This window comes from Clupea harengus, chromosome 16 (assembly GCF_900700415.2).
Source record: "Clupea harengus chromosome 16, Ch_v2.0.2, whole genome shotgun sequence".
Taxonomy (NCBI): Eukaryota; Metazoa; Chordata; class Actinopteri; order Clupeiformes; family Clupeidae; genus Clupea; species Clupea harengus.
Genome location: NC_045167.1, coordinates 4,241,205 through 4,255,301, shown reverse-complemented (window position 1 = coordinate 4,255,301; position 14,097 = coordinate 4,241,205). Strand labels below are relative to the sequence as shown.

Genomic DNA, 14,097 nt, shown 5'->3' with positions numbered 1-14,097 from the left:
GCGCGCGCTCCACGCCACTGGGCACGGAGAGGTCGCCGGACCACTCGCTGCAGAGACGCGTGAACCTGACCAACCTCAAGAACCTCCACGGGAGCGCGCACAACTCCCCGGCGCACATGCACGCGCGCGTCCACACGCACCACGCTCACACGCTGCCCGCCCTCTCGAGCCACTCGACTCGCCCCACCCAGGTCCCCTCCACCCCGGGGAGCCCCAACCGGGCCCTCCCTGCTCCCCCAGCCACCACCACTAACTCCTCCAGCCTGGACCAGAGCCCCAGCAACCCGTCCGAGTCGGATCCGGCGCTCCCGGCCGACGACGAGCGTTGCGAGCGCAAGAGCAGCCAGCGCCAGCGGCAGCGGCCGCAGCCGGTGTGGCACGCGTCCCCTTACCACACGACAGGCGGTGCGCCGAACACACACACCGGCGCCACTCGCAACTACCAGAGCTACATGCAGCTGCTGCAGCAACACTCCTCGTCCTCGCTGGAGTACTCCCAGAGCCAGCTCAGCCTGCTCAGTCTGCGGCCCGCTAGGCCCGGCGAGCCCCGGCTGGAGTTTAAGGTCAAAGTTCGCGCCGACGGCACGCGCTACGTAGCGCGGCGGCCCACCCGCGACCGGATCCTGCGGGAGCGCGCGCTGCGGATCCGCGAGGAGCGGAGCGGCGGCATGACGACGGACGACGACGCGGCCAGCGAGCTGAAGATGGGCCGCTACTGGAGCAAGGAGGAGCGCAAGCAGCAGCTGGCCAGAGCCAGGGAGCAGAGGAGGAGGAGGGAGTTCATGCAGAGGAGCCGGCTGGAGTGCCTGAAGGAGACCGGGGGAGGTGCCAGCGGAGCGCCGGAGGGCCGCAAGGAGGTCAACATCCTGGAGCTGAGTCAGAAGAAGATGATGAAGAAGAGGAACAAGAAGATCCTGGACAACTGGATGACCATCCAGGAGCTGATGACGCACGGGGCACGGGTGCCTGAGGGGACCAAAGTCCACAATGCCTTTCTGTCCGTTACCACAGTGTAGGAGACACACACACACACACACACACACACACACACACACACACACACACACACACACACACACACACTCACACTCAACATCTCAAATGGACAAATCAAGCATTTACATGCATACAAACACACTGACACGCACACACACACACATACTCTTTCCATATACTAATCTTACGCAGTATACTGCATACAGGATAGTGCATCGCTCTTCTGCCGGTGTGAGACCAACTTGCCTCGTTGAATGTGGCCATTTTGTTTGTTCGTTTTTCATAAGGGGAAGAGAGAGAAAGAGAGATATTTTTCATGTTTTAAGAACTAAATATCATTTTGTACAAAGAAACAAAAACATAGACCTTTTTTCATCACCGAAAATGAACCACAACCTGTTCTGACCGGACTACGTCTTTTTGTACTGGGATGATTTTTAATCTTTGTACCATAATGCAGTACCTCCCTGCTCTGTGTAGGAAAGAGACTATGACTGTGTGAAAGGGTTTCAAACAGCAGAATGTTTTGTCTAATGTACCTTTTCTTCCCTTCATACATGATGTCTTTAGAAATGTCAACTTCTCGTAGAAATTTCAACTGCATACTTGAACCTTAATATCAGGAGTTTTCTTTCCTCAACTGCAGATGTTCATTTCCTCATGTTGATAAACTTGTGTTTTTTTTTCTGATAGCACTGAAAGGTAGCACTGATAAATTATTACTCAACAAGAAGGGAATCTGCACTATACTTGACACTGAACAAAAACAACGTTGCTGAGATCATTTATGGGTTAACGTTTATGTTTATGTTTAAGTTACGTGGGTTTTAAGTCCATACTGACTTCATGTAACAGTTTGTAGGTATTGTAAATTAATTAATTATTTATTTTCGTTTATTTGGAAAAGATGTTCTTTTCTCTGATGGACTTTATTTAACAGATTAAAGTATTCACTCTTAGCCCATGACCTGGGTAACATGCAGACTCATGGATGCTAGATGTAGGGAACATTGACTAAATGCAGTATGTACTACTCTTGGGGAAGAACACAAGGCTTAGTTGGCTGTTTCCATACAAGAACCAGTTGTGTCTACTTGGAATCCCACAATGAGTTCTTTGTAAAAGCAGCTTTATAGAAAATCCCTTGATGAACTTCTTGAGTTCTTGAGACGAAAACATTCAGGCGACTTTAAGTGTCTACACGGAACCTTTTCCCATATATCTCTGAGAAAAGCAGGACCTTTAACATTTTTAATACAGAGTTGGGATATTTTTTTCCCCAAGACTGTAGCCTTAGGACTCAATTACCCAAAAGCTGGCTTCTAATGTTGACAGCATTCCTCATCTTTCTTCTTTTTTTTTAGGTTTTAAAGTGCAATGCCAAATTACACACTCTACTGGGACAAGTCCTTTTAAAATCTCATCTCTATGGGCTTTTAAAGGATCATATTTCAATTGTGTTCATTACAGACACATTATAAAGCAGTTATAAGTCTAATTACTAATTAATAATGCATCTGAGGTTATCATGACCAGATTCACAGTGACCTACAAATGATGTGCTTCACTGAGAATGTCATCCTGTCCGCAGTGTATGTATGACTCCATACGGAGGAGCTACAGCTATAATTGTGTGGTTTTCATAATGTTTTTTTTTAAGTCAATGTAAAAGCACTCGCAAACTCCAAAGTCAACGACCGCCAGACGAGATTAGTTGCATCATTTCTGCTGTGTGTGGCAGATAACATGGCCAAACCTGTGTTATAACAATAACAAGGTCATTCGGTCATGGCTGTGTTGGTAGAAATGTTTGCCTGACAGTAACAGCCATGCATGTTTATCCCGTATCGCCCAACAAATGGAGGAAGTGCAGCTATGGATTAGGATCTATGTTGTATTTTCTTTGAGCAATGAGATACATTTTAAGTATATCATTTAAGTATACATAAAGTTTAAGTGTACTTAACACTGAAATATACACACCAGGACTACAAATCCTGTGCTAGTCTCTGGGATTACTACGGCCATTGCGCCTACAGGCCATTCATGATTATTAGCTGAAGAGATGTGGTAAGAGGATAAAACATCCTTATATAACTTGAGTATTTATATTAGGGATTAATAAAAGTTTATCTTATCTCATTTTTATCCAGGTGAATACAATGTAAAAAAAAGTCCTGAAAGATTTATATCACCAAACCCTCTGCAGAGCCGGGGTTCTATCTGGCAGAACCAGGGATTCATCTGGCTGTTGACATTAGTGTTTGCGAGTGCTTACACCAGTTATTACAGTAAGAAGTGTATGTTAATGGTTCCTTGCGTGACATTTAACAAACTATCAGCAGGTACATAAGAAATATGTGGGAAACATAATTGTCAGTGAAGCCTGACATTCAACTACCCCCTCCACTTCAAACAATACATTTCTTAATTTAGCAGACATTTTTAATTCAGAGGAAGCTACAATAACATAGCACAGAAACAGATTGTAATCAGTGTGTGAGCTGACTGCGCTGTGGTTAGCTCCTCGCTATGGCAGTGGAGCTCCAGGGACACCAACAGCAGTCACCAGTCAAAAACAACAAGCCTAAGCCCGTTTGTGTTTCTCATTGTCTGAGTGTGAACAGATGGTTCGTTGATAGTTGTGGGGACGTGTTGGAACGGTGGCTAGCGTTGCCGCCCGGCAACCAGGTGACCCGGCTTGATCCCCGATCGCTCCAAGGTGTTCCTGCAAGTTTTTGGGGGATAAAAGTGTCTGTTAAATACCTAACCTTTACCCTTGATAGTCCATGATGGCCGTTATATAGCTCCTCTGTAGACGCCCTTGAGGAAAGACTGTCTTTGCGCTATCACTAATGGTTTGTGTTGTTCCCAGCTGATGGTGGTCCATATGGTGCTTTTCCTACCTTGAAGACTGATTTCTTGACAACGCGTTATATATTTCAGAGAAAACAAACTGTGTATTTCTATGAAGTCTGATGATATTCTTTCTCAGTGTTTTCTGGTCTTATTTCAAGTGATATGTAGTCAATAATACTTTTGTAGCAGAATCAGTGTGTGCTACTGTAAGTGTGATATTTGCACAAAAAAAAGGTGAAAAAAAAAATAAACAAATGCTTTTCACAGGAAAAAAAAACTGTGGTTTTGATCTTCTAGAGCAGACAGCCATCTGCTACAGATATGTCAGAGATGTACCGATTTATATAACAAGGATTATTGACGTTTTAATATTTCCCTTTTCGTTGACCTTCAGCGGCTGGTGAATTGAAGACTAATCACCCTTATTAAGTTCAGTTAAAACGTTCAAACACTGTAACAAAACACAATTACCAGATGGTAACATTGACAACTCTGGCATTTGTCCATATCACATCAGTCGCTAAATATCATCCCTGACAGAAATGTCAAACGGATGTCACGGCCGACATTACTTTTCATCTGATTGCTATCTCTAATCACATCCTTTCGCATCTAGGAACCTCCTCCTCACCAGAGAAGAGGCCTAGTTTTTATTCATATCAGGGATCATCATTATCTGTGTGTATTCGGCGTATCTTGGAAATTGCAAGAAGAAGACTATGATTAAATGACTCCAGGGCATGCTTGTCTGCCCTGTAATGTTTATAACGGGTAGATTGTACATAAAGATCCCATCGCAGAAGAATGAGAGCTTATGGTATGGGGTTGACATGGCGTACGAAGCTATCGTGTTTGAAGTGAGTCTTATTATCCGTGGTTGGATGGGAGTTGAATGTAAAGAGTCTCACTCCATCGCCATGTGTCTGTAACCGTGATGGGAGTGTTATCAACCACATGCTGTGTTCCACAGCCCTGTGTGCTCTGCACTCCCCCCGAAATAGATCAATGATTTTTTTCCCCCCTCTTTTTTCTGCTCTTTGGCTGATACCTGACTAACGTTATTCTTCAAAGCTGAATGAAGGTGGTGGTGATGGAGCAGGGAGGGGGAGGGGGGAGGAGGCTTAGGCACCGAAGCCCGTGTCTCCAGGTCCTCGGTTGAGAGAGTGGCAACATTACCCATTTCAAAAGACCTGTATTATTCTAGAGATGGAGTGTGTGTGTGTGTGTGTGAATGTGAATGTGAATGTGAATGTGTATGTGTATGCTTGTGTGTGTGTGTGTGTGTGTGTGTGTGAATGTGAATGTGTGTGTGTGTGTGTGTCTGTGTGTGTGTGTGTGTGTGTGTGTGTGTGTGTGTCTCTGTGTCTGTGTGTGTGTGTCTGTGTGTCTGTGTGTGTGTGTACATATTAGAATCATTAGCTGTGCTAATCACCTAATTGCCCATCACCTAATTAAACGTTTACTAATTATCCCTTTCACAGCACATACCCAATCGTCTCAGAACTGCGTTATTTAAGTATCTACATGCGTCTGTGTACAATTCAATTCAATTCAATTTTATTTATATAGCACCAAAACAATCAAACTGTCTCAAGGCGCTTATATACGTACGTTGGCATACGCATAGTGTCTCTATGGAAAGACCAGCTGAGAAGGTGGTCCATTTAAGAAGTGAATCGACTATGAGAGCGCACGTGTCGTCCCCTCAGCCCAAGCGTAATCTCTTCGTAATCTCTTCTCTCTGTCGTTATACATAATGATGCACGGCCATTGTTGCAGATGCTCTCATGCTAAGTGCATAAACCAGTACCCCTACTGATGACATTGATCCAGTGCCAAAGAGAGAGCCGCACCGTTTGCCAGCACCTGTGAGTATTCCCAGTGCATGATGACATCCGCTGCAAATCAGTAAGACATCTGGATATCCCTGTCATTTCCAAAGAGGGAAAAAAGGAGAGTGCACGTGTCATTATGCCAAGAAATTGTTAGGGAAATGATGCAATTATCTGGTACAGGGTAAAGAGCACATTGTTTTTCTACATGCTAACCTGTCTGCCCATAGGTATTCAATTAGCAGGTTAGCCTTCTCTTAGCTATTCACAAATTCTGATTTTCACCTGAAGTGAAGTGAGGTGGGTGAGGGGATAGCGGGCTGCGGGCTGCGGGCTGTGGGATGTGTGCTGGTGTTTTAACGACGGTTGTATCAAAGCGATACCCTTGGCCATTCCGTTCCATTAGAAGTGACATGACAAGGGCCCATCTAGTGTCAGTGCACCAGCTGTCACACACGCCACAGTCCAGTGAGCAGAAGAATTAATGAATGGAATCAGACACACCCCCCAATACGCCATTCATTCCACCTATGTTGTATGTACATGCTAAGCAGTGCTTCTCTCGTCTTTGTTTCTTTATTCTCCCTCTCTGTCGCTCTCGCTCTCGCTCCCTCTCTCTCCCTCTCTCTCTCTCTCTCTCTCCCTCCCTCTCCCTCTCTCTCTCTTCCTCTCTCTCTCTCTCTCTCTCTCTCTCTCTCTCTCTCTCCCTCCCTCTTTAGTCAGTGTCAGAGGTGCAGTCAGTCCAGCCTGATTATTTTGTCTGTGAATATAGATTATTTAATTCAAATTTGTCTTTGTATTATTATTATTGTTATTATTATTGAATTACATTTCAGGGTCCCTTCCCCCCACCAGGACTTTCAAAGGAGCAACGACTCCACACGTCCACAAGTCTCTAACCTCTTTTCTGTTCCGAAGAGAAAGACGGGGAAGTAAGGTGTAATTAACCCAACCCAATAAAGCATTCAACCTATCCCCATAAAATTATCTCATTTATGAGTGTTCTGGGGATTCAGCTCTATCATCTATATCTGTTTGCAGAAGACAGATTTTTATCTCACACTGAAACCATTTTATTGTTCAGAGAGCATTGTCTATTAACTAATAATTATTAATTGTTCAATTATTGGCTTATTAACCAATAATGGATGACATCTGTATCATGCAAGTACGACAATGACAGTAACAATTAATTTAAAAAAATGCAATCATATTTAGTGGGAATTAAAGTAATAATAGCATTGAAATGTGTGGAAAGTAATAATGAAAAATCATTTTCAGCAACAATAAATATAATTTATACATCAAGTCTATATACATTATGTCAGATGATCATGACTTATACATATATACAGTATGTTCCCAGCACAATAAAAACATTGCTGTCCAATACAGCAAGTCCAATAATCATAAAGTAGTATTTCGAATGTTCTTTTAAAAATTCATTATCAGACTGGCTATGATGGAACCTGCTTGTCTTTACAGTACTATGTTTGTGTGGTGTAATATCATATCGTAGCTACAGTTCACGATAGGTAATGTATCAATCGATACTCCTACCTAACTGTTTATGGGCTCCTTTGGCAGACACTGGCAGATAAATGGCTGCCAATCTGACCAATAAAGTATCAGTGTGTAACACTCAGTAGACAAATGAGAACGAGGCAGATCACAAATGTGAAACATTCTATGACGTACCAATGTAGATATGATAACCTAGCAGATATGATACCCACATCTGCACATCTTGGTATCCTTCCTATCCTTTAAAACCAGGTCTACCAAACAGTCGTGCCTGCCCACGTACAACCCTTTGTAGTAGTGGCATCCATTTTGAATGCCGTGGTGTGGTGTAGTACGCAGCATGGCTCATGCTTTGATGGTCATCAGGTTGTACTTGATTGGGAGCCATCCGGCCATCAAGTCTTGTGCAACACACACATACACACACACACACACACACTCACACACACACACAATCCTGTCCGTTTTGTACCAACACAAGCCCCTCTGTGATGACAAGCATTTGCAGACACATACATAACTGAAATATACAAGATTCTTGTGACCTTTTCATCTGTTGAGCAGCATTGTTGAGACGTAAGGGGATATTTCCCTAAAGGCACACAACTGGACAGGTAGCGGGCCCTAAGGTTTTCTCCCTTCTCCAAAAAGGTCAATACAATCCTGAGAGCTCTTCACAGCTTCAGAAAAGTCTCAAAGGCCTAGCGTTGTAGCACCACAAGATCAATCGCCTATGCAGATGATTTTTGCTGTTGGCACACTTTAGGTCTATCCATACAGTTTCCATATTCATATTCATTTGTGTGTGAGTGCGATAACAATTACTTTTTTTCATATGAATTTGTGTGTGGGTGCGGTAACAATGAACTTCTACCAAAACAAAGAGAGAGCACATAGATTAGGTGAGTGCTCAAAAGAGAACATATCTCAATAAAAGTACAATTCTCAAGATAATCCCTGGAACCCCACATCAAACAGTTGGCTGTTAGAGAGAAGTGGACTCACAAAAAAAATGTTTTAACTAAAAAAGGTTTTTCTTTAACTTCCGTCTTTCATCCCTGTTATCTTTGTTTATTATTGTGAGATATATTTATGACTATTTTTATAGTTGTGATGTAAAGCACTTTGAGTTGAATTATTTGCATGAAAATAAAATGTTACTTACTCATTTACATATCTCTATTTCTGTATTTCTAGTTTTTCATATAGTGTATAGTGAAAGATTACTGTCAACAAATATACATTAGTTCGATTTATTTAAATAATGCAAAATTATTTTGTATTCTTAAAAGCCTGTTTTAACTCCCCCAGTCCTCAGGTTCTACATGCAGATGTCACCAAGAGACAGCTGTTGAGGTCAAAACATTGTGCCTTTCTATATTAAGATACACTTTTATCAATCCCTGTAGGGAAATTCAGGATTAATAACATACTTAAGGATGACGTCTGTGTTTAGCTAACTATACCCTCTCTATGATTGCAAAGTTAATCATGGGTCTGACATTTTGTTTTGTTGTACAGAAGATGGCATTGCTTTCTTGTTGCCTTGAAGGTCTTCACCTGTCTAGTAACCCTCAGATTTGTCTTCCAGTGAGTTTTTTCCCAGGCACAGGAGAGACTGGCTGTCTTTGAAGCGGTGTCTGAACCGAACAAAGTGGGCTTTTTCACAGCCCAGGGGTGTCTTCAAATGCCCACTGATGTCAGAGCCTGTCAAACGCCTGTCATGCAGAGCACAAAAGACACCTCTGTCTCTATAACTGCTGGAAGTGGGTCCTTACTCCATTCAGGGGAACCGCGCAGCTCAAACCTCCAAGCCGTTCTCATCTGGTGCCCTGGAAACTTTTACAATAGAGACATCCACTGCCAAGTTGCCAGGGAAAATTGAATGTATCATTTTTTGAAGACCCCTGGAGGTGTCAGGCAGGGTAAAGTAATGCAACAAAGACCTTGCTGAATGCTCTAGAAGACACGGTGCGACTAAAGTTGAACTGAAGTTGAAAGTAGAAAAAGTGCTTTTGACTTTCAAGATTTGAATAGAATATTTCTGAAGGACGTAAGAAACAAGGGCAGGAGTTTCGCATTTGATTTGTTTCAAAAATTTTCAAGCACTGGCAAATAAATAAAGATGCTTACTGGCTCAGCTTGTCAAGGAGAAGCTAAACAATTAGACACATGGCATATTTATTTATCATATTTTTCCTGTTGTCACTTGATAGCTCACAGGTCTGTTGTCTCTCAAACTGCCTTTAGTTGTAGAACTAGAACTAGTATTAGTAGTAGTGACTGTGTCTCTACCTGTAAGACATCGGTGTCCTCTCTCATCTCATACACCAGTGTAGCTCACCCAAAATGCTGCAAAATTTTAACAAAACACCCAAAATGTAATCAAATTGACGCCCTATGTGGACACAGTCATGGAAACCTCATGACAATCAGATTAAGTGAACTCCAGAGAAAAAAAAACGTCTCGGTCGGTCAAATTCGAGCCAAACACAATAGGAGGGTCAATAAGCACACAGGGATTCATACATACTGTAGGCCTCAACAGACCTACATCTCTTTACATTCAGTGCATGCATCTACCGCATTAGAAAAGCAATAGAAAAGAGCTGAATGTATTTTCTCAACTACTTTGCTCTGTGTCTGATGATGCTTGTCATTATGAATACCGTTAGGGTGACCACATGCAAACAGACCTATTGTCGGACAAGTGGGTACGTTTGTGTGTGACAATGTTGGACATGTTACCAATGCTGAGAGGTAACCTAAAACATTGATATAATGTCTATCTAACTGAATGAGAAATGTTCTGTCTGTCTTTCGGCTCGTAAACACCTGTGTTTTGTCCTCTAGGTGATTCCACAGCACACCTGTTAGGCCATAAAAGAGGCTAGAGCTTTTGCTATGTGAAAGATCTGATGAGCATTGCTGTATGTGTGTCTAGGGGTCAAGGTGTGATTGTGGGGGGGGCCTGAGAGGAAATGTCAGGCAGAGGGGTCCAGTTGTAAATGCTAATATGTCTGACTCCAACCATCTGGTGTGGCTGAAGCTAACAGGGTGGGGGGGTTTGTTAATATGGTCTGATATGTGAAATACGCCTAAAATCTAACACCACCTTCACTGCTCTCTTCTCTTCTCAGCCATTGGATGAAAGCCAGGCTTTTCAGGAAAGCTTCTGTTCCCATTTGTATGAGGTACGGTTACTGCCTTTGACGTTGTGCTGTGAAATAGAGAAGTGTCTCATGTGCCGGGCGGGTCAAAGAACACATCTTCTGTGTTCTCATTTCTGACAACAAAAAAAATCAAATGACCAATAAAAATGCAAGACATTATCTCAATATGCGGGATGCTGAACAAAGGGTCAAAATGCTGAGCGGTACAATGCAAAAGCGGGACACCTGGCCACTCCAGATACCATTCAGTGCCCTAGTGCCCTGGGAAATTAAACGGCCATTCAAGGCTTTTTTACTAATTCCATGGTGAAGGCTTCTTACTATTTACAGCATTCTCACTGAAAAAAAAGCCTCCATTGCTGTGGAATACCTTCATTATGTATGTGTGGAGAGAATGGATGGGCATGCCACAGCAGACCATTACAATCTATATTAAGAGTTTCAGTTCTGGATCCCACTTGTCCTGACTAGTCTATCCATTCGTGTATTTGTTGGCTTCTATATTTTCTCACCCAATATGCTTGGCAAACAGTATCAGTACTGAAGGGTCGGTGTTGCTGTGCAGTGTGTGCCTGGGAGGTCCAGTATATTAAGTTGTTTGGAGCATTCTAAGAAAAGAATGCGTTCATCAACAATGTAAGATTCTAAAATACCGCATTATATTCAATGGACCCAGATATTCTTTAAAACGTTTATTCTACAACATTCTAAACACACCGGTGTGGCTGGAGCTGCTGAGGGCTTATTATGGGATACTCATCCATAAATGAGGAGAACACCTTCACATTATGATGTTTACCAGAATGAAAGAGTGATTAGTTCAGAGTAATGACAACAACATTACGTCCATTATGCCTCAAACAAAGGAGTTCATAATTACACTACAGCTGATGGATTGTTCCGAATGTCTTAATCAACCGCCAGCGAACAACTATAGATTGCGTGACTGAAACATCACGCCAGGTGGGGGAAATCGCTCAAGACAGCCTTCTAATCAGACTTTCATGCATTTTTAATCCAAAGGCATATTAAGGCTTAAAAAGTGCTTCATATATCATCTTCATTACACCCACCTGTTTCATGTTGTCCTTCTATTCCCCTATCCGTCGCTTTCACTCTACCTAAGCTGGCCTGGAGCCTGTCTGAGGGCTCGAGCTCCAGTGCACACTGCACAGTGATGGAGGCTTGGGGGCCGGGGGGAGGCTGGCTAATTGATTATTCACTTCCTCTTATTGATTTGCGTCCTATAGGCTCAGGACAGCTGAGCCCACTTAAAGAGTTGGAGAGGCGGACAAGTGCACGCGTCAGGGTTGTGCACACATACATGCACGCACACACTCACACGTTCACAAACACACACACACTCGCACACACACATTCACAAACACACACGCACACACACACACACATTCACAAACCCACACACACACACACAAACCCACAGACACACACACACACACACACACACACACACACACACATACACACACACACACACACACATACACGGCGACAGATGGAGAGTTAGAGAGACTTGGGGCCTGTTCTTCAGTCCCTCCAATTCATCTTCCACAAAAATTAGAATCCACTCTCAGTAATGCTGCTCTGAAAGCCCGGCACTGCTTGGGCAAATTATGGTGGAGAGAGTGTATCGACCTTCAGAGAATTGCTATGTGGTCTTCTGTTCATGTGCTGTGCACTTTCATCCAGTCTGCATCAGAGATAGCAACACGGCATTGTGCACTTAAAGACAGATAGATCACAGAAGTCACCGAAATAAAAAAAAACGGAGTCAGAGTCTAGGTCCAAGATATGGACTGCCAGACGATATTTAAATAAAGAATTTGGATATGACTGGAAATTTTGAAGGACATGGATTTCAGGGATGTTAACTTGAAAGGTATGCAGACCCTGCACTCTCTCGTATATCTATTGCTCTTTCATATGAGCTGGTTTATAATATGCAAACAATAGAAACACTGCAAACATATACATTAGCTGATCTACTGTACTTATAGTGTGGGAGCATCGCTTGCCATGGTCAAAGTTTAATGTTGAGCTTGTCACTGCTTGTGTAGGTTCAGTATCCTCAACCTGGCAACCCGTATGAGCTTCAAGCTTGAAGGGGGAGATAACGCTCGCCAATATTTTGAATTTGGAATGCAGTGCGATTTTAAACACTTGGTGTCCCGTCTACATATTGCTCCTTTAATTGTTAGATTATTTTCTTGGACAACTTAAAACCCTTGTCCTGCGTTATGCATAAAACAGTTAATACCTGTGTTTCCTCTTTGAGTTGCCTCGTGTAATACCTAAATGTAGGCCATATTCCTCTGTGTACTTGTCTTTCAGGACAACACAGGATTTAAACAGCAGCTAATTTGTCACGACAACTGTAGTGAATCTGTCCACACAGCACGAGAGGATTGGCTTCATTGAAATGTCTCGCCATCGACTCGTTCTGTTCAGTGACAGCTACTGTCATTGCAGGCACTGTTCACCGTCGTCACCCCCTCCCCCCACAGGGAAATTCCACCTCTTCCTTCCATCGCTCCCTTGTTACCTGGCGACAAGAGTGCCGTTGCCGAGACACCCACTGTGAGCCCCCGGTGTGAAACTTTCCAATTTGTCGTCTGGGGGGGTGAGGTTGGGGTTGGGTGGGGGGGGCGGGGGGGTTGGATGGGACAATGGAATGTTTTTTAGACAGGAAACGTGTCAGCAGCAGCAGTGAAACTGACTGCCGTTAGCCTGTGCGTGAGCCCGCTTCAGGAAGCATGTAGGCTAATCCTATAAATGGATGCTATTTTTTCAAATGCAGAAAAAGGAGTCATCTGAAGTTCAATCCGGGCTTTGGCAGGGGGGAAATACAAAGACAGCAGTTCCAAATTTCAGCATATTTTAAAGCAGAACATTGCAAATGCGTGTCTGAGCCAGCGACTCAGAGGGAGACCACAGAGAACACGACTTGAGGAACAAACGGAATAGCATAAGCAACTCACTGTGCAGTAGAGGAATAGAGCGCTGCAAAAAAAATGTGTGTGTGTGTGTGTGTGTGTGTGTGTGTGTGTGTGTGTGTGTGTGTGTGTGTGTGTGTGTGTGTGTGTGAGCGTGTGAGCGTGTGTGTGTTGGTGGACGGGTAAGGGGGAGTTTGTGTACATGGTTGTGTTGATATGGATGAGTGATTCAGTGTACTCGGCACACTCTACAGACTTGCATATGAGATCTCCAGAGGGGTGCTTTGCCTTCAGTCTTAGCTTGGGCCTCCTTGGCGCAGTGAGAGCTAACACAGATGGTGACTTGTTTAAGATCCCTGTGCACACACAGAATTGCTTACCTGCCCATAAAATACTCAGTGTGCTAAGGAGTGTTCACATTGAATATTTGTTTTTAGCACCTCTTCCTCTGTGAAAGAGTGCAATAGTTGACAGGCAGGTTTCCTGAAGAGCCGTCCTGAAGAAGACTAGAGGGTAACGTGGCATCTGGTCAAAGGCCAAGAGCCATTCATTAGCAAAACTAGCTTCAAAGCTACCAAATGTCTATAGTAAAAAAAAAAAAAGGTTCTGAAGGGTTTCCAGAGAGGTTCCTTAATGAGCTGAAGGGCCCCTTATAAGTTCTAGAACACATTCCAGTTTTCAGCGACTTCCTAAGATTAGTGCTCTGGAACGTTGAGTGAAACACCTTCATCCATGATGTCCTCTGGCCCCGAGAGAGCG

The 14,097-nt window shown here is 43.5% G+C and overlaps 1 protein-coding gene across 1 annotated transcript in view; it reads left to right on the top strand.

Annotated features, from left to right (window-relative positions):
* The window catches only part of pdzrn4 (PDZ domain containing ring finger 4), a 20,360-nt gene extending 18,238 nt beyond the window's left edge, over window positions 1-2,122 (top strand). Inside the window, exon 7 of the mRNA XM_042710109.1 lies at window positions 1-2,122. This exon is cut by the window's left edge and continues 718 nt beyond it. Coding sequence (XP_042566043.1) covers window positions 1-1,016 — 1,016 coding nt within the window. The 3' untranslated portion in view covers window positions 1,017-2,122.
* Window positions 2,123-14,097: the final 11,975 nt, after the last annotated feature.